Here is a 19,299-nt window from a genome sequence, read left to right as displayed (position 1 = left end):
TGTGTGTATGCTGTGCGTGTGTGTGTGTGCATGTGTGTATGTTGTGCGTGCACGCGCGCGTGTGCTCGGTGTACAGTGCGTGGGTGAGAAAGGGTCAGGGCTGTGAGGCAGTGTGAAGCAGACCCAGAGGCTCTGAGGAAGGCACAGGGGCATGCTGTTAAGCACCGCTGTTTTCCATATGGGGTTTGATAGGGTCACCCCCCCCCCCCCCCAGCCCACCTCAACGCTACGGCATTCATTTAGCATCTCTGCAGCCTGAGGCGGATCTCCTCATCCTTCCACAGGGAGCAAAGAGAAATAAGAGAGCTCGATCATGCTATGGAGAAGAACCAGTTAACCCACCCCCCTCTCTGAGCAAATTCAGCCTGATAGGCTCCTTTTGTTTGGAGAGAGCGTGACAAAGGGGAGGACAGGAAAACTGACGGACACAAAGCGGAGGGAGAGATAGTCTGCTTCCCCACGGTGCCATTGCTCGGTCTGTTGTATACCAGCACTATCATTGCATTTCTCCTCTTTTTTATTTCTCTTTTTCTCTTTTTGTTTCTCTTAGTCGTTTTTTTTTTTTTTCCTTTTCTATGTGTCATTACTCATCCCTCTCATTCTGTTGTTTTATATCACCTTTCTCTCTCGCTTAATCTCTCTCTCTCTCTCTTTCTCTCTCCTTTAAACTCTAGCCATTCAGAGTCTGAGAGCCACAGACAGCAAACAAAGCTCAGTATTTAAACTGTACAGACTTGGAAGAGTTCAACACAAAAGACAAGACTTCAGTTGTCCTTTCGGCCCAGAGTTTCACGACCGTTAAACTGAAGACACGTTCGCAAATGACTAGAGAAAGTGTAAAGTGTTCTGTATCGCTTCATATGATATGACATACGCTGAACAACTTCACATTTACAGTGTTTCACAAACATGTAAACTGTCATATCAGTACCAACTGGCACTACTACTCTTTAAAATCTTTTACAACATGTTTAATTGTCAAATTGTTGCCACAGACAATAATATGAGAACTGTTTTGAGAAATGACACTCTTTTGGGTTTCTGAGCACTGAAGTGGTTAAAACTCAGTTGTTTAGTTGCTCAGTGTTTAACTGAGTGAGCGGAGGTGTGTCCCACACCCGACATCCATGCAATTTTTAAATCTCAGCTATGTCTCACTTGTCAGCTGGGTCGTGGAGTCCACGGATACATGGATACACGGATGACCCAAACGTTTCCTAACAGCTCCCTAAACATTTCTCAACTCTTATCCCTATCATTTCCTAACTGGCTAATATTTGTGGTTGTCACAAAAATGTTTACATGAATATAAACATTGCTTCCTCTTATGTGTATAAATGTTTAGAGAAATTGAAATATGAATTATGTTTTCATGTAGACAGGCATGTGGGGGATATGGCTTGGGATTCTGTACAGCTGTAACAGTCACTTTATGAAACAGTCGTATGTCGTAAACATTATATATTTGGGCTGTTGCAGTCACGCAATATTGAGTTTGCTCTTATGTCTGATTGGCTGTGTCATCCTTGAGAAATTTCAATGATAAACTGACTCGTCTTTGTGTGTGTGTGTGTGTGTGTGTGTGTGTGTGTGTGTTGGCAGCTGGGTGCCATAGGAGGGAGTCTGGTGTTTACCGTGTCCTATGACACAGAGAGGGGAGACAAACCGGTTCAGCTCAGCTCCGGTCCTGATGTCATCATAGAGGTATGTGTCTCACTGTCAAGTATGAGTCTAGTCCTAGACATGGAGGATCAGATACCAGCATGACAAAGATACCAGCATGACAAAGGTTCACACCAGTGTTATCTCCCAGGGCTAAGGAATGAATGAGTATTCATACACCTGTTCACACACAAACAAACACACACACACACGCACACACACACACACTTTTATTCATGTTGGAAATGTATGATAGCCCTGATCCTATGCAACTGTACCCGCAAAATGCCTGCAGGTGATTCCATAAGATTTTTGTGTGTTTTTGAATGGTTTTGAATGTCTAATCTTGCATGGTGGAATAGCGCACTTTGATTTGCTCACTGCCTGTCCTAATCCACCCCAGATCTGTTTTAGTTCACTATATTCCTGTCTCAATCTACCCCAGATCTGTTTTAGTTCACTACAGACCTATCTGAATCCACCCCATATCTGTTTTAGTTCACTACAGACCTGTCCAAATTCAACACAGACCTATGTGTTGACTAAAGACTTGTCCAAAGTCACTGATTCAGTTTATGAAAATAATTAATCATGTATGTATGATGTTTGTACATATATACATGATATGCACATGCACACACACATGCACATGTCTATATGTGCATGCGTGTGCGTGTGTGTGTGTGTGTGTGTGTACATGCATGCGTGTTCGTGTGTGTGTGCATGAGTGAATCAAAGAGAGAGAATGTGTGGAAATACGGGTGCATGACAGACAGTGATTTGTATGAACGCACACACACACTTATACAATTACAAACTCGGATATAGTTGCACACGAGTCTAACAGTCCGCTGGACAGCTAATGTGTGTAGTTTCATGTGTGTGAATCTGTTTTATGAATGCATGTGCTGTGCTATTAATTTAGCCTTACCCATAAGTCTTAGATGAATTCCCACGTTTATTTCTTTATTATGCATTACACATTCACTCATCCTTTTGAGCAGTGAGGACCTTGGTTATTTAGTAGAGGTTGCTTTGACGGAACATGGGAATAAGGAAGATTCATATGTATATGCCTGAGGTCTACAGGGGCTTCCTACAGCTATTCCGACACAAAGTCTAATAGGAAACACGCTTTGTTCTTTCACACACCCGAGGCGCATCGCAATTTCTTTACACCTTCTTTAAATATACTGTTACGGAGTTGGTCAGGGTCGCATTTGAACTTCAAATGATGACTCCTCTATGTGTGTGTGTGTGTGTGTGTGTGTGCGTGTGAGTGTGTGTGTGTGTGTGTGTGTATGTGTGTGTGTGTGTGTGTGTGTGTATGTGTGTGTGTGTGTGTGTGTGTGTGTGTGTGTGTGTGTGTGTTGGGTCGCGGCATTCTTGTGAATGCGTGCTATTCACCCAAGAGGGCTGAATAGATGTGAAATGGCATTTGGCGTGGCTTAGCTTTTCAAGCAGAAGGCCTTTTTTGCGCGTTTCTCAAGCAAAAAAGCATCAGCGCTGGCATGACTCTTATGACAAACCTCCACGGTTCAAAGACCTGCTTAACAAACGCTCACGGGTTGGACTACGCAAAGTGCCCGCCACTGCCACTGAGGTGGATTGTTAAATTTGACTCACTTTAGATTAGATGTCACTAAAAACATGCGTTTATATTCTATAGGTAAAGAACTGCAGAACAATGTTTGTGCTGGCATTTTTGATACTCTGTATTCCTCAGTATTCTTCTATTACATGTAATAACGCCTTGGTAGTTAACATGTAATATGTAATATATAAGTACAATGTGCAGACTAACGGCTACGCGGCGACTGGATATCTGGGGTAAAAGACAGCGCAGTTATTAGAGACACTAAAAAGAGAACAGGACCCCTTAAATTCATTTATGTTAGTATTAGTAGTACTAGTGAGAGGAAGAGTAATAATAATAATAGTAGTTCTAATATTTTAATAAACCTTTTGCTAATTAAATTAACCAGAAGCCTGAGCTGTTGATTGAATTGCATTAACTCTGTGGGCTAAAGCTGAAATGACACATAACGGATCAATTTGGACTGAACACTGTTTCATGTGTAAAACTTTGGACTGAACATTGTTTAGTGAGTAAAACTTTGGACTGAACATTGTTTAGTGAGTAAAACTTTGGACTGAACATTTTTAGTGTGCTAAACTGTGGACTGAACATTATTTAGTGTATAAAACTTTGGACTGAACATTGTTTAGTGAGTAAAACTTTGGACTGAACATTGTTTCGTGAGTAAAACTTTGGGCTGAACATTGTTAGTGTGCTAAACTGTGGACTGAACATTGTTTAGTGTATAAAACTTTGGATTGAACATTATTTAGTGTGTGAAACTTTGCTGCTGTCATTACCTGCAATCCCCTTTTAAGTGCTCTCATTGACGTTAATAACACAGCAGAGAAGTTAGTCGTTGAGCTTGAAAAGTTTTTCTTTTAAAACCACCAGTGAACGTTTTCATTCACAAGCATTCATGATGATAACAACAGAACCGATTCAAGGCAGCTTTTCTGAAACCTTCAACTGACACAACAAAGGAAAACAGGTAAACCATTCTCTGTCAAGTCTGTTTCTGTTGCTCTAAGCCCACATGTTAGCCCACCATTCCCCCAGAAATAAACTCACTTATTCCTGTGGTTACATTTGTTAGCATTTGGTGCCATGTTTGAAATATTTCACATCTTTTAAGTGCGGTATCGCTCAGATTTGCATCTGGTCGTGTTTAGCGTTCCTTGGCCGTCTCTCAAACAGAAAAGCAGTCTGGTCCGTGTTTCCAATGCCCTGTGTGCGGTTTTTGCTTTACTGAGGAGCAGACATGGCTGTGGTGAACTCTGTCGTAATCCTTTAACACACAAATGTCTTGAATCACACACGTCTTTGATCACATAGCCATAATAATGTATATACTGCCTGCCAGAAAGTTTCATCGTCTCAGAGGTTTAGAATTGTCTAGCTGACTGTACTTTGTATCTGTGTGTGTGTGTGTGTGTTTTGTGTGTATGTTTGTATCTCTATGTGTGTGAGATGTGTGGAGGGTTGCATTTGAATGTTAATCCTTATAAAATCTCTCACCTTCATATTAGTATTAGTTAACCAGAAAGTTCCAGCAAACAGATTTGTTGATTTGTTTTGTAATCTTTCTCACACTTGCTCACTCTTCACTGTATGACTCCAACCATATGCTCGTTCATATTGTTTTTCCCAGTAAAACATTATAGATGTAATTTACATCATCACCTTGCCAGCATCAGCATTTTAGTCATTTTATTTCCTGACATGTCACCTTCTCCTGTTGTAATGCTCTCAACTGCTGCCACAGTGGATGTGTGTGTGTGTGTGTGTGTGTGTGCATGTGTGTGTGTGTGTGCATGCGCGTGTGTGTGTATAAGTGAGTTTGAGTGTATGTGCATGTGTGTGTGTGTGTGTCTGTGTGCGAGTGCATGTGTGCATGCACAAATGTGGAACAGGTCATTATTGACAGCTAAACCCCTGTTTTGCATGTGTACACTTCATTAAGTCAGAGTAAATAAAGTAGTCAGGGCCTCATAGATTATCATATTTCCCAGCAGTCAGTGGAAGGGTAAATAAATGGAGAGGACAAGTTGCAGCCCACAATTCTATCTGATGATTCCCTGGGCACTGTTTGAGGATCTTACTTTCAAGGTTCAACAGTGCCAACACAAAGCAAGAACACACACACACACGCACACACACACACACACACAATTACACTATTTAGCATTATGATATAAAGGGTTTCTACACCCTGGTATCTATGCTGTGTTTAATGACACTATTTTTCTGCATTTTTTGAGAATTTTGAGAATTTTTACAGCAGCTGATTAAAACATGCAGCATTTTTTAACCAGGGGAGGAGAGAGAAGGAGAGAGTGGGGGTTTTGACACTACCTGTCTTGCAGGGCGGTGGGTTACGATTGATTGACAGTCGTTTGGAGCGAGCGGTGTACCCTTTCTTAGTGACTACAAAAAGGATTGTACTACAGCCTGAACACTTTGAACACAGCAGCTCGGGCCTGCCAGTCAACAAGAGAGACTTCAGCAAGGCCCTGAGCAAACTACAACGGCTGCTCCTCAGAGCTCAGTACAGCAATGAAGACACCGCCATCTACAGGTATACTCCAGTACTGCACTCTACAACAAGCGATGTAAACAGCCTTTTGTCTCTCTCCCTCGCTCTCTCTCCATCTCGTCCGCTAACTTTCACACCCTCACACACGTACAAGCACACACACACACACACACACACACACAAGCGTGCATACACACACACACACACACACACACCACATTTTCTCTGCTTTAAACCAAAAAACTGTATTTCTCTCTTTCAGATAAATGAAGTTGTTGTCGTGTTGCTGTGAAATGCCAGACACAAAAACATGTCCTTGTTCCTATTGTCTTAATCCGACAAAGTGCCATATAGTTGACACCTTACTGTAGCACCTCATAACATTATAATAGAGATAAAGATAGAGAGTTATGATATTTATTTGGATCTGCATGTGATATAACACAATCTCTCTCCCTCCCTCTCTCTCTCTCTCTCTTATTCACATGCACACGCACATACAACACACGCACGCACACAACCTCTCTCTCTCTCTTGCTCTCTCACACACACACACACACACACACACACGCAACCGATCTGTCTCTCTTTCTCTCTCTCTTGTTCTCTCATACACATGCACACACACACATACACACTCTCTCTCTCTCTCTCTCCGTGTCAGGCTGTTGTCTGTGAGTTTGGAGGTGGTGAATGAGGGTGACAGTGGTGAGGTGCAGGCCACAGGAGTGGAGGTGTGTGAGTGTCCTCCTGGATACAGCGGCACATCCTGTGAGGTGAGCAGGGTCACACACGGGTCACTCCTCTTACTTCACCCTCTTTATGCAAGTAGTTTGTGTGTGTGTGTGTGTGTGTGTGTGTTTCAGGGGGTTGTCTGATGGTATAAAATAAGGAACTTGTCATTACAGCTATCTCTTTCTTCCTCCCTAATTGTCTAGATTTTGGCATATATCATTCATGCCGATGCCTGCAGATACCTTTGTACTTATGAAAAGCAAAATGCATCAGAAAGGATCATAGTCATTGACTGCTCTTTCTAGAAACATGAGTTGGGTCAAGACTGACCAGAACTGACCTCCCAGACTGGGAGCAGTGATTAAAATCCAAACCGCTAAGCGTCTAATGCCCATGTGAAGGATTTGGAAAGGTAGAGAAGCTCAACAGAATTTGATGCTTCTAAGTTCAGCAGGTTGACTTCTGGTTAAAATGCAGGCAGGAACTACATTTTTAGTGTTTGAATCAAGATAATTGTTTTAGGAAAACAGTTACAGTCTGGGCCAAAGAGCTTTAGTATGTCGAAAGATGTGATTTTTCTTTTAAAATGCTAATCAGCTTCAAATTTAGCTGTGGTTTCTTTTCTGTATCCACCAAGACTTTTCCTTTTATAGTCGTACATTCTTCATTCTTGATTTTTTTTTTTTTAATCTAATATTCTCTGTTTTGTGTTTTCAAACTGCGAAAGCCTTTAAGCATTCTCTCTTTCTCTCATCCTCTGCCACTTCTGTCTGGTTTCTTTTTGTCAGTCTCTTCTCCATGTCCGGTCTTTCTGCTCTGTCTTGCACTAGCAGCAGGATAGAACAGTTTTCCTGTCTGGAAATGCAGCAGGATAGAACAGTTTTCCTGTCTGGAAATGCAGCAGGATAGAACAGTTTTCCTGTCTGGAAATGCAGCAGGATAGGACAGTTTTGCTGTCTGGTAAAGCAGCAGGATAGAACAATTTTCCTGTCTGGAAATGCAGCAGCATAGAACAGTTTTCCTGTCTGGAAATGCAGCAGGATAGAACAGTTTTCCTGACTGGAAATGACAGGGCCAGTGAGGTAGCGGTTAGGTTGTTGCTCTCATCAACACAAAGAGAACCTGAAGTTGTCTCTGTACCCATCTCTCTCTCTCTCTTTCTCTGTGCGTGCATGCGTGTGTGTGTGTGCGTGTGTGTGTGTGTGTATGTGTGTGTGCATGCATGCACACTTTTGTGTGTGTGTGAGTGTGTGTGTGTGTCTTAACAGACACTTCTGGTAACAGATAGTTCTCAAAACAGCGCTTTTCTCTGTGATGATGACACAGCCATGAAAGAATAGCTGGATTCATTAGAATGGCTTTTCAGCCAAAACTCAAAAGTGGAATTTTTTTTGTTAACTTGTGTGTAAATGTTCAGGGGAAATATATGACACACTTTTTAAAACAGTTCTCTGTGTTAATCACTGAATACGTGTTCCTTTGCAGACTTGCGAACCTGGTTATCGAAGGGTTAATGGCACCATCCATAATGGCATTTGCGAACGTTGCCGTTGTCATGGACACTCGTCTCACTGTGATGACATCACCGCACAGTGCCTGGTAAAATAGAGGATAGAGGGTGGGAGGGGACGGTGTGGGGGTGTGGGGGTGGGGGGTGTGGGGTTGGGGGAGGGGGGGGGTGTCCTCCTTTCCAAACTGCAAAACAACTTTCCGTTTCATTATGTCTGGAGGAGATGAAAATTGATTTTCTTCTTCTTCCTCTTTAAGATGGATTTGGCTTTGTGGGATAACTGTTCATGTCTGTTGGAAGGTAATGACAAGAGTGGGATTATGTCATTTTCACAGTGTTGGGCCTCTCTGAGATTCTGTCATTCTACCTGACTACATACTATTTTGTGTGTGTGTGAGAGACAGAGGGAGAGAGACAGAGAGAGAGAGACTGGCTGCACCTGCTCTTTGGTTTCACCTTACACACCTTATAGTCACAGCTGAGTCCCTTCTCTGTCCCTGTCCTTGTTTCTCTCTCTCTCTCTCTCTCTCTCTCTCTCTCTCTTGCTGTCCCTCTTTTCTCTTTCTCTCTGTCTCTCTCTCTTTCCCTCTCTCTCTCTCTATCTCTCTCTCTCTCTCCCCTGCTCTCTCTCCCTCTCTGTCTGAGAATAGCTATTTGGCCAAACGCCATGTGACTTAAATTGCCCATTTATTTTCACATAAACAAACATCTCCAGTCCGCCGAGTATGTGCATTAGTCTATTTAGTTAGACAGCGACACTTGTATGTCCTTGAAATTTACATGCAAACACACAGAAATGGTTAACCCTAACAAACATGCAATCAAGCTACATTAACACGGATGACCCGGTAGTAAATACAATCTGCTTACACGTCATTTTAATCCTAAGTGCAGAGCTCGTTATCTTTACTTTGTTGATTCTGATTGACATAGTTTTATTTAGGATACTCTAGGATACCCTAATTATCCCTTTTGAGTCACAGCGGAGAGTGTGTTGTCTTCTTACTTTCTGAAAGTTTCTACCACACTCTGTAGTGGCTATGTAGTGCTGGGTTTCTCCTCTGTCCATGCATGTCCATGTCTGATCAGTGCCTGACCTCATGGTTTACTGACGAACACACACTCACACACACGCACACACACACACGCACACGCACGCGCCCACACGCACGCACACACACACACACACACACACATACACACACACACACACCGACTGCCAGAAGAAGAAAATATAGAGAGGACACTGATGTCATAAAGGAGCGCTTGGATGTTTAGTTTAGCTACAAAGTTAATGTAAAATTCAGAGTATATTGTTTTGCCTCTATTATAAAGTTCCTAGCTAGCAAATAAATGAATGCTGGCTGTTTTTACAGGCCTAAAAGCTGTTACTTTAAAGCTGTCTTAAACATCCTTTGCTACCTTGAATCCATTTACTTTCAGTAGAATATCACTCATACTAAACATCAGTGCATCACTGAAGCCTGGAATGGCTGGCTAGTTGAGCTGATTGATAATACTCTCTTTTGGGTTTTGGTTAAGTGCTGCTTTGAGATGATGGAATCGTAATGTAACCGCATTATCAGATGTGCCGTCCTTTATCCACTCTCTTTTTAAAGTTTAGGATTTATTTGAACAATGCACAGGAAATCCAATGAGACAGGAATGAATGGGGGAGACTTACAGAACGTACACACAAAATACTGTGAACCCAACACCCACAATGCACCTGTGCCGCCCCTCTGGACCAATCGCGTGCCGTATTTCCATAAACAATCAGCCCCATCCTGCCATTCTGCATCAGTCCATAATCAAGAAATCCCGCCGCATATGGGGAGGAGTGCTGAGCAGACATGAACGCTGGACTCTATAGCACTTAAGCTTTATTGGGTCTGACGAACCATGGAGCGCTTAAAAAAACAGCTCTCTCATCTCATTAGCCTAGCGTTACCAGCGTTCTGGATTCCTGCCAGCTCCTGCGGAAATGCATTACATTCAATTTAGCCACGCTACACTCGCCAAAGTCTCTCTCGATTACTCAGTGAATCGTCAAAGTCAGAGGAGGAGTCTACGGGGTCTAAAAATTGGCGTATGTTACTTTCTCTGGCTAAGTCAATTTTAAGAACACTCAAGAGGATTGGAAACTTTATTTATACTTTTAGAGGGAAAAAAACAAACAATAATTCAACAAGAGAGGTGCAATTTTATTCGCTAGATTTTTTTTTTTTATGAACAATTTGGTGTTTCTGATATTTGTTTTCATAGTATTCAGACACACAGTCATATTGGTGTATCTGTTTTGATGAATATGTCTCCTAAATGGATTTTTCTTTCTTTTTTTTTCCGGCAGGGCTGTGAGGACCACACCACAGGACCACACTGTGACACATGTGTCCAGGGTTACTATGGTGACGCCACCAAGGGCACAGCCAATGACTGCCAGCCATGCGCATGCCCCCTGACAAGCCCATCCAACAAGTATATTACCTCAGACATGTCTCTGATGCCACTCTCACACTTTTCTCTGCTTCTTTTTTCTTCACCCGTTCACTTAGCACTAACATTGTCACTAGAAGTGTAGTGAAAACAGTTAGTTCCACTCCAATTACAACTTCAGAAGTGAACAATAAAAGACTTGAAAAGAGCTGTAAACTGCGGAGCAGCAAAAAAAAAAAAAAAAAAAGATGGCTACAAAACAAATATAAACCAAACTTAACCTGTACTCAGCTTTTCACTTTCTAGCTAAAGGAACTGTTCAGCAGGAATATTTTCATATTTTGCCTGGCAAGAAATGATTTTAATCTTTTAATGACAGAAAAGCTTTTTCAGTTTCTCCTCTCCTCTGTCACCGAGAGCAGGTACAGTTGGTTCTTTTTAAGCGCAAGTTTGTGATTTTGGCAATGGATTAACAGTCAGCCAAGCACCGTCAAATAGGCACTAATCCCCTGCTGGCCGGGGAGAGGCAGTGCGCCCTTGGTGGGGGGGGGGTCGGGGGGCTGAGCAGCTGAGCATTCCTTTGCCCTGGGCCGCCCAGCCTGGCCTGGACCCGTCAGCGGCTAAAGAAAGACTAACCACCCACCCCCCCACCCCCAGCTCTCGCTCTCTCAACCTTGTTTCTCTTTCCCAAACAGCTCACCCCAAACCCGGGATCCAGTGTCATCCGAAATAGACCCATCGGTCCCTATTTCTGACCCTTTAGGTCGAAACCCCACCCTCGTTCACTCCATCTTAGGCCTCTCTCTCTCTCTCTCTCTCTCTCTCTCTCCGACTCTTTCTATTCTACTTCTTTGTCTGAAGAACTCTGTAGATTTAACGTACACGAGGAATGGAAGGATGTGGTTGATTCGTTTCTCTTTCTTTTTTGTCGTCCCTCTCCTCCTCCCGGTTTTGGCTCAAAAACGCGCCAGCTTCAGCCCCACGTGCCACCAGGATGCCCGAGGAGAACTGATCTGCGACCGATGCCAGCCGGGCTACACCGGAACACGCTGCGAAAGGTGAGCGAAAGGCCAACTCCAATTGAGACGCTAATTATCATTTTTCAAATTAAAAATCTAATTGGAATTCTACACAACACACTTACTTAGAGCAAAGGGAAGGCTGGAATATACACAGAAGAGGGACTTTTTTTTAAGCACCACATCAGGGGAGCTGAGATGGATCTAACTGATTTAAATGACTGTCTTGGTGGGGGGGGGTGGGGCTGCAGTAGAGTTTTATGCTGTTCGATGACTGTGACTGGCGTTGTGTTTAGAATGAATGTAATTGTGTTGGAGTATAAAACCAGTGCAGTTCTCAGAAATAAATGGAATACATCATTTGGAATTAGGTTTCCACTGAATCAATATGTCAACACCCGACCCAAATTAGGTTCAATTTAATGCAATTACAAAAAGAGCCCTTGGAGTAGGGTGCGGTCTCGTTTATCGGCACTTCCCCATTGATTTGTGGAGACTGCGGTGATGTCACAGATGGTGGCGATAGAAGATTCCTCTGTGTTTATGTCAGTGGTTTATTTCACATACATGGCTTTGGCTTTGTTTGTGCCCTTACTGTCATTATGGCCTTGTGGTGTGGTTTGGTTTGATTCTGTTGCCCTGGAGCGCTTTCTGTGTGCGTGTGTGTGTGTGTGTGTGTGTGTGTGTGTGTGAGAGAGAGAGAGAGAGAAAGAGAGAGAGGCTTGGCCAGTGCCTCTGCGGGTTCTGACTTTTACTCAAGCGTTGATGAAACAAACAAACAGCTGGACCAGTGGGGAGAGCGAACTCTTTTCAGACACTGCCAGCGTTTTGGGTTTTTTTTCTTTCTTTCTTTTGTTTTGTTTTTTTTCTTTTTTGATGTCATTAGTATTAGAAATTCATCAGCTCCTTTTTATTCTGTCCTTCTCTCTCTCTCTCTCTCTCTCTCTCACTCTCTCTCTCTGTGTCTTTCTGTCAGAAGAGAGAGAGAAAAGAGAACTCATATGTAGATTAGTCAGGCTAAACTCTGCTTTGAAGGAGGGCGGGCACGGGTGGTCTTGACATGGCTCCATGTACCGTAAGGGAAGAGAGACGTAGCAGAAATATTCGGCAGGGGATAAAGAGAGCACCCCGTTCAGCGGCCCCCGTTCCCCGCAGGCAGATGGAGACGGGCTGTTTTTGTGCCCGCTCGCCATCCCTGGGGTGGCACGGAGCTTGGCACAAGGCTTACGACTCTCTCGGCTCGTCATTAATCGAGCCCAGGTGGAGGGGAGAGAGAGACCGGACCCGGTGGAGCTGCCCGGGACCACAGCCCATTTAGGGGACTAAACAGAACCCATCCATCACCGAAGACACGGGGGCTGGAGCAGAGCCTTCCTTCCCACCCCCACGCCCCCTGAGACAGCTCTGAAAGAGACATGAAGGACGTTTTTAGCAGGCAAACTCGATCAGACAGTACACCCACCTCTCCCAAGCCTCTCTGTGTGTAAGACTCACTGCTGAAAACAGTGCCACATCTCTATTAGTAAAACCCTGACATTTCCCTTAGAGTTTTTTTGCGTAGTGAATTGAATCAGCTCTTCTCCGCAGGCAACTTTAACATGCCTCTGTTCCAAAAACAAACGGGGAGTTTGTAGCGGAGTGGAGGGGTAGAGATGTCTGCCTGGTCTCTCCAGCAGGACGGACCCAGCTGCGGGGACATTCAGCGTGTGTTGTTCAGGGCCTGCGATGATGAGCTTATTGACGAATAGAGGAGTCTTTTCAGACGACTCACTGACCTAGAACAGGAGCATCCCCTCAACGGGATTGGTTAGAGTGCTACTGAAGGCCATTCAGTCTTTCTCTTTTCTCTTTTCTGTAGATCTGTCTTTGTTTTTTTCCTCCTTCTTTTTTCTTCCTTTCTTTTTCTCTCTGTCCCTTTCTCTCTCTCTCTCTCTCTGTCACTCTCTCTTTCTAACAGACTCTCTCTCATTCTTTTTCTCTCACTCTCACTTTCTCTAACTGTCTAACAGATCCTCTCTCTCTCTCTCTCTCTCCCTCTCTCTCTGCTGTCTTTCCTTGACCCAGTATTCGCCTGACTCTGTCCTGTGAGTCAGATCCCAGTTTGACTTGTCTGAAATAGAGCCACAGTGTTTGGTTTGGCAGCACTCAGATGTCACTGACTGATATGTGACACTGTTTCTGACAGCATTCTTGGCAGTACAGTGTTTCCTGTTTTACAGCTCGGAGGGAAATAACCACTATAACAAGAAGCAAAGCTAACATTTGAGCTTTTTTCCACAATAGAATATAAGGGTTCTCCTGACCTCACAACTTTCTTGAACTCAAGACTGTTCCCTGTGTTATGCACTGGCCTTGAGTTAACAAGAGAATTAATTTACTTTTGAATGGTTGAATGGAATACTGACACTTTGCAACAAAGAAGTAGAATAAATCCCAAACAAGTCAGTATAACAATCTACAAACTCATATGAGTAGCCGTTGCCACAAAAGCAAAAATCACACACACACACACACACACACACACATACACACACACACACATAACAGAAAACAGTTCAAGGCCCACTTAAGTCCAACTGACTGCGACCATTCTATTCTCTTCCTTCTGAGATTCCAGCGCTTCTTTTATGACATCACTGTCCTTGACTACATTTCCAGTTTCTTGTTTTGCCTGGGTTGGCTGTAGAGGGGGACAGGCTGTGTGGGGTAAAAATAGAGTGGTCACAGACACCTGGCTGAGGTCAAAAGTATTTAAGAGGGGTCCGTCCCCCAGGCGCAGCCCAGCCCGTTAATGAGGGTGGAAATACATTAGACGGCGCCACGTGGTTAAGAATAGACCCCCCTCAGACTCCATTTCAGGGAGTCCAGAGTAACAGGGGGCCCAGAAAGGTCAGCCAATCAGAGACAAGAAGGTGAAAGTTTTAGCATTTGTGAATAGAGAGGTGATTGGCTGCTGGTCGCTGTGTGGTTAAACTACATCTGTAGCTTCACAAGGGTGTTGACAAGTGCCAAAATCACACTGCTGTTTGAAATCTAAATGCCAGACAGAAACTCAGAAGTGCTGTGATATTACTCTGACATTTTTGTTGGGCCGGATTTTAAAGCTGTCTAGTTGTACAGTAACGTAAAATGTGATAAAGATTTTTTAAATAGTTCCTGAAAACTTTTATGTCAGTCATATTTTGTGTTCTTTTTTTGGCAGATTATACCGACAGTGCTCTGTGCAGAAGAGGTCAAGTGTTCCTCAGTTTAAATACCTGAACTGATGGACGTTTTAACAGTATTTGTTTAGACGACTGCAGTTGTTCATAGGACCACATGTGAACATCCTCTGTGATATGTGTATATATTACATTTATGTGGCACAAACATAGAGAGTATAGACACAAGTGTAGGCACATCGTAATCCAAACACAAAGTCAAAAACAGACAGCTGGAGAAAAAAACTGGCTATGGGGGGGCTAGGAAAAATGAAAATGAGGTAACAGGCAAAGGTCAGTGCAGTGGAAGGCTAACAGCAAACAGGGCTGCTCACAGGTAGCAAGGAGGCTAACAGGGCACAAGAACCAGGCATGGCTTGGTTCAATCAGCAAGTGAAATACTTTGCAAGGGCACCCAGGAAAACACAGACACAATGGGAAACAAACTGGGGGCAGGCACAAACAGAAATTGAAATTAGGTAACAAGGTCATCAGACGACCCCCCCCCCCCCCCCCACACACACACACACACACACACACACACTCTCACACTCACGACTACAAACCTCTTAGAGTTGCACCAAGTGGAGGCCAGACAAAACATGAGATCATTCTTTCTTTTGTCAGTGCCCCCAAACCATGCCAAGAGTTCATAGAGGGGCTGCTGAGTTCCATATGTAAATAAGCATGCAGAAATTATGCAAATGAGCGAGTGCTCACACGCATACAATTCTATCATTAACCTCTGTAGGTGAGTTACTCCACACTGGGAACTGGAACCTTATCTGTCCTTACGAACTGTTTCTTTTATCTGCCGGTGGCTACCTCAATTTTTATTCTTCTTTTAGCTGTCCATTCCACTGCCAGCAGGACACTAAAAGACCCTGACACCTAATTTAGTCCAGACGCATGTTTGGATATGATATCTGCATCACCCACGCCTTCTCTCTCTCCGAGAGACTCGCTTGATGGCTCGAATAAAATTACAGACACGTACCCGCTGTTTTCCATGCCACCGGCTTACACGTAGGGGGAAATTCAGGCAGCCGCAATAACGCATTTAATTAATAAAGTCGGCAGCGACCAAAGGCATCTTCTGTGCGTGGTATGGAATGATTACTTTCCCCCATTTTTACTATCGTGTCGATAGTTGGGCGGAACTAAGATAAGAAATGGTAGAAATGATTTAACAAGAAGGCACTAGATGGAATATGTATCTTTATCAGCTCCGAACACGGCTCGGTTTTGGGGGGGTGAGATAGGCTACATAGCAGAGAAAACAGGCAAGGCACAGATAAGAAAAGAAAGAGTTGGGTCGATACGGATAGAAACGATATTGTCTGTGTTGCTTTTTTCATGCGTACTGGCTTTTCTTGAATGTGTTTCTCTTTGTTTTGACGGCAGTCGTTCGCTCGTCCGTCCTATTTTTAACTCCCTGCTAAGTGCTAAGTATGCTCAAAGGAAAGTTAGTTTTCATGTTCAAAAAAGAAAGAAAGAAAAAAAAACAGAGGATTGTTCATCGGAAAGAAAAAGACAGCTCTTAACAACAACAACAAAAAAGATTAAAAACATATGCACACGCCGGAAGCATTTTTAAGTGCTGGTGTTGTGTTTGTAGAGACATTTTTTACACGTCTGTGAGGGTTTGAAATTCAGCTTCAAAGAGAGTGGAAATACACCAGACAGATAACATGTCGTCCATATGTTGGGGCCTCTGAAGCCTAAGCCATATCTCTACTCCACCCTCGCCAAAGCCAAGCTTAGATTTGTTCACTCTCTTTCATTCGCTAACGATGAATAAGAAACGGTGAATTCTGCTGCTTTTGAATAGTGTTCACAGGAATGATTGATTGTATTATCAACCAAAGAGACAATATCAACCACTTCTCATGTTTTGTGTCAGTTCAAGGAGCAATGAAAAACTGACCGACTTTCGATTTGGTGTGTCTAAAGACGCCTCCATGTATACAGTAGGCCCAATGAATCGTCTGCCGTAGCTATGTTACAGTGTTCCCCATTGTGTAACACAGATTAGTAGTAGTTCAACAGTTCTGCATTCCTTGCAATATTCTACTGAATTTGGTGTAAATGCACTTACTAAGGATAGACCTTATAAAGTCAGATTAATAGGCGAAGCAATGGTGGGTTTATAAATAGCAACAACACTACTATTACCACTGTTGGAGGTATGAAGTGACATTGAAATAAATCAAATCAGTTAAACCCATATGGAGTAATAGTATACATTATAAAAAACAAATCTGTTTTACCACCCCTCACCCATAATTCACAGAATAACTGAAAACTACAGTCAGTGACAGTGACAGTGTCGTTCTGTTCTATGGCAGGTGTGCTAATGGCTACTTTGGGCGCCCTGACATCAAAGGGGGTTTCTGTCGTCCATGTGAGTGTAACGATAATTTGGACCTCACAGCTCCCCGTAGCTGTGACCCCATTACTGGAGCATGTCTGAGATGCAGGGAGGGGTACGGAGGAAACACTTGCCAAACCTGTGCCGATGGTTACTATGGAGATGCCATCGTGGCCAAGGATTGCCAGCGTGAGTAATCGTACTGATGATCTCTGACTAATCTGAGCCTTACAAAGACAACCTGAATCTATAAAATTATTATTGTTGTTACATAACTTTATTTGAATGGTACCTTAACTAATATCAAAACAGAAATAAATTAGTGTGTTGATGGAGTGTGTTGATGAGTTAATTAATGCTTAGAATTTAAAATGCCCCGTTTACTGGGTCAGCGGCACATTCCACACCAGACAATTATGCTTCAAGTAATTTCCTCAAAAAATAATAAACAAAACTGGACTAAGAGAGAGAGAGATAGACACACACACACACACACACACACATCCACACACAGACACATGCAAATGCAGAGAGAGAGAGAGAGACACATGATATTTGGGAAATGACATTGTTGGTGAAAAAACAGAAATGTACAGATGGTATCTCTCTGTGAATGAGTTCATAAAGAGACGTGATGACTACCAACCTTCAGCATTCTGTCTGTTATATCTCATCCCCTGCCAGTCACATGTGCAGTTTAATTGTAGCTTTGGTTAAAGTCTTGAGGTAAAACATCAGGAGAAAGTCTTTGGATAAAGCATTTGGGTAAAGTTTTTGACATGCCATTCCTCAGTCATGATCGGGAATGTGTTTAGCTGTTTCAGAATGATTATTATGTTTGATAGACATACATCACATATTTTTACTACTAAGACTTCTAACAGTATATGAGGTATCGAAATATTTAGTTATGGTACAGTGTATAACTGCTCTACATTATCTTTTTAATTATGTGTGTGGTTTTACTCTAGTTATACAAACGTAAGGAACATTTAATACTAGGTAGGCCCAAAACCACACATTTAAGAGTGATTCAGTGATGTAACTGCACACTTACTCAGTCTGGTAATATGGGGTTTTCATTATAGAGATGACAGACAGGTAGTTATAAAGCTGGAGATGTCATGGAGAACTGGTATTTAGACAGGGTACGACTATAAGGCAGTTTATGTATAGCGATGCAGTGTAACAGTAATCAGCATGGCCAGACACATCAGACTGTTATAAAAACATTATCCAGGCTGGTCTATGCACTGTATATACTTCTCTCTCTCTGACACACACACACACACACACACACACAACCACAACCATCTGTACCATACAACAATGCTCCTGCTGCTTCCTGCTGTGTGTGTATAAAGCCTGTAATGAAAGTGTGTAGTAAACTGAATTTGGGCTCTCTTTTGCTCTATTCAAGCGGCCCCTACAGCAAGATTTCTCTTCTCTTTTCAAACATCTGACTACACTTTGATTTGGACTCCACTCCTCTGGTGTTAAGTCATTTATGTGGCGTTGTGGAATCTGATGTAATGTTGTCGTCACTATTCAATGAAAACAGTGCTTCACTCTTTACCACCTACATATTCAACAAGCTGTATTGGCATCACTCTAATATATACAATGTTGCCATTGCAAATCATTTTTATAGCAATAACTGTTAATAGCTTACTAATGAAGGAAAAAACAGTAACAAAGTACAAAGAAACGGGGAAAATAACAAGGATAACAATAACAAATTAATGGGAGAGATCTAATAATAATAAAATAAAAGTGTGTTCGCATATCGTTTTCATTGTCACGACTGTTTCTCAGAAGCCTGGAGAAGTATGTTTAAATCATAACCAGAGCGTAGTGAGTCTGTTTTGACAGTTACAGTTCTCTCATCTAGTCCATCATGATCTTCATCATGAGCTTTCTCTCTCTCTCTCTCTCTCTCTCTCTCTCTCTCTCTCACTCTCTCTTTGTCCACAGCGTGTCAGTGCCATCTGAATGGCTCCATGTCTGAAGTGTGCCACCAGGAGACCGGGCAGTGCCAGTGTAAAGAACATGTGGTCGGGCGACAGTGTGATGAATGTATGGTGGGTGTTTATACTTTTTCACTTTAAAGGGCTGTTCTGAGTCTGACATAGAAGGCAGTTCCTCTGTATATGATCATGCTGATTAAGGGGGTGGGGACCTGGCAGTTTCCTCGTCGCGGACCGGCACTGGCCTGCGGCCCACAGTTTGAGAAACACTAGTCTATACAATG

General features: G+C 42.9%; 1 protein-coding gene across 1 annotated transcript in view; it reads left to right on the top strand.

Moving 5' to 3' along the window:
- Positions 1-19,299, top strand: part of lama2 (laminin, alpha 2) — a 100,474-nt gene that overhangs the window by 29,450 nt on the left and 51,725 nt on the right. The window contains exons 12-19 of the mRNA XM_030782903.1: positions 1,603-1,704; positions 5,608-5,819; positions 6,442-6,553; positions 7,998-8,111; positions 10,373-10,500; positions 11,430-11,516; positions 17,026-17,237; positions 19,023-19,129. Coding sequence (XP_030638763.1) covers positions 1,603-1,704; positions 5,608-5,819; positions 6,442-6,553; positions 7,998-8,111; positions 10,373-10,500; positions 11,430-11,516; positions 17,026-17,237; positions 19,023-19,129 — 1,074 coding nt within the window. The remainder of the gene's footprint in view (positions 1-1,602; positions 1,705-5,607; positions 5,820-6,441; positions 6,554-7,997; positions 8,112-10,372; positions 10,501-11,429; positions 11,517-17,025; positions 17,238-19,022; positions 19,130-19,299) is intronic.

This window comes from Chanos chanos, chromosome 8 (assembly GCF_902362185.1).
Source record: "Chanos chanos chromosome 8, fChaCha1.1, whole genome shotgun sequence".
NCBI classification, from domain to species: Eukaryota; Metazoa; Chordata; class Actinopteri; order Gonorynchiformes; family Chanidae; genus Chanos; species Chanos chanos.
This window is presented reverse-complemented; position numbering and strand designations above follow the sequence as displayed.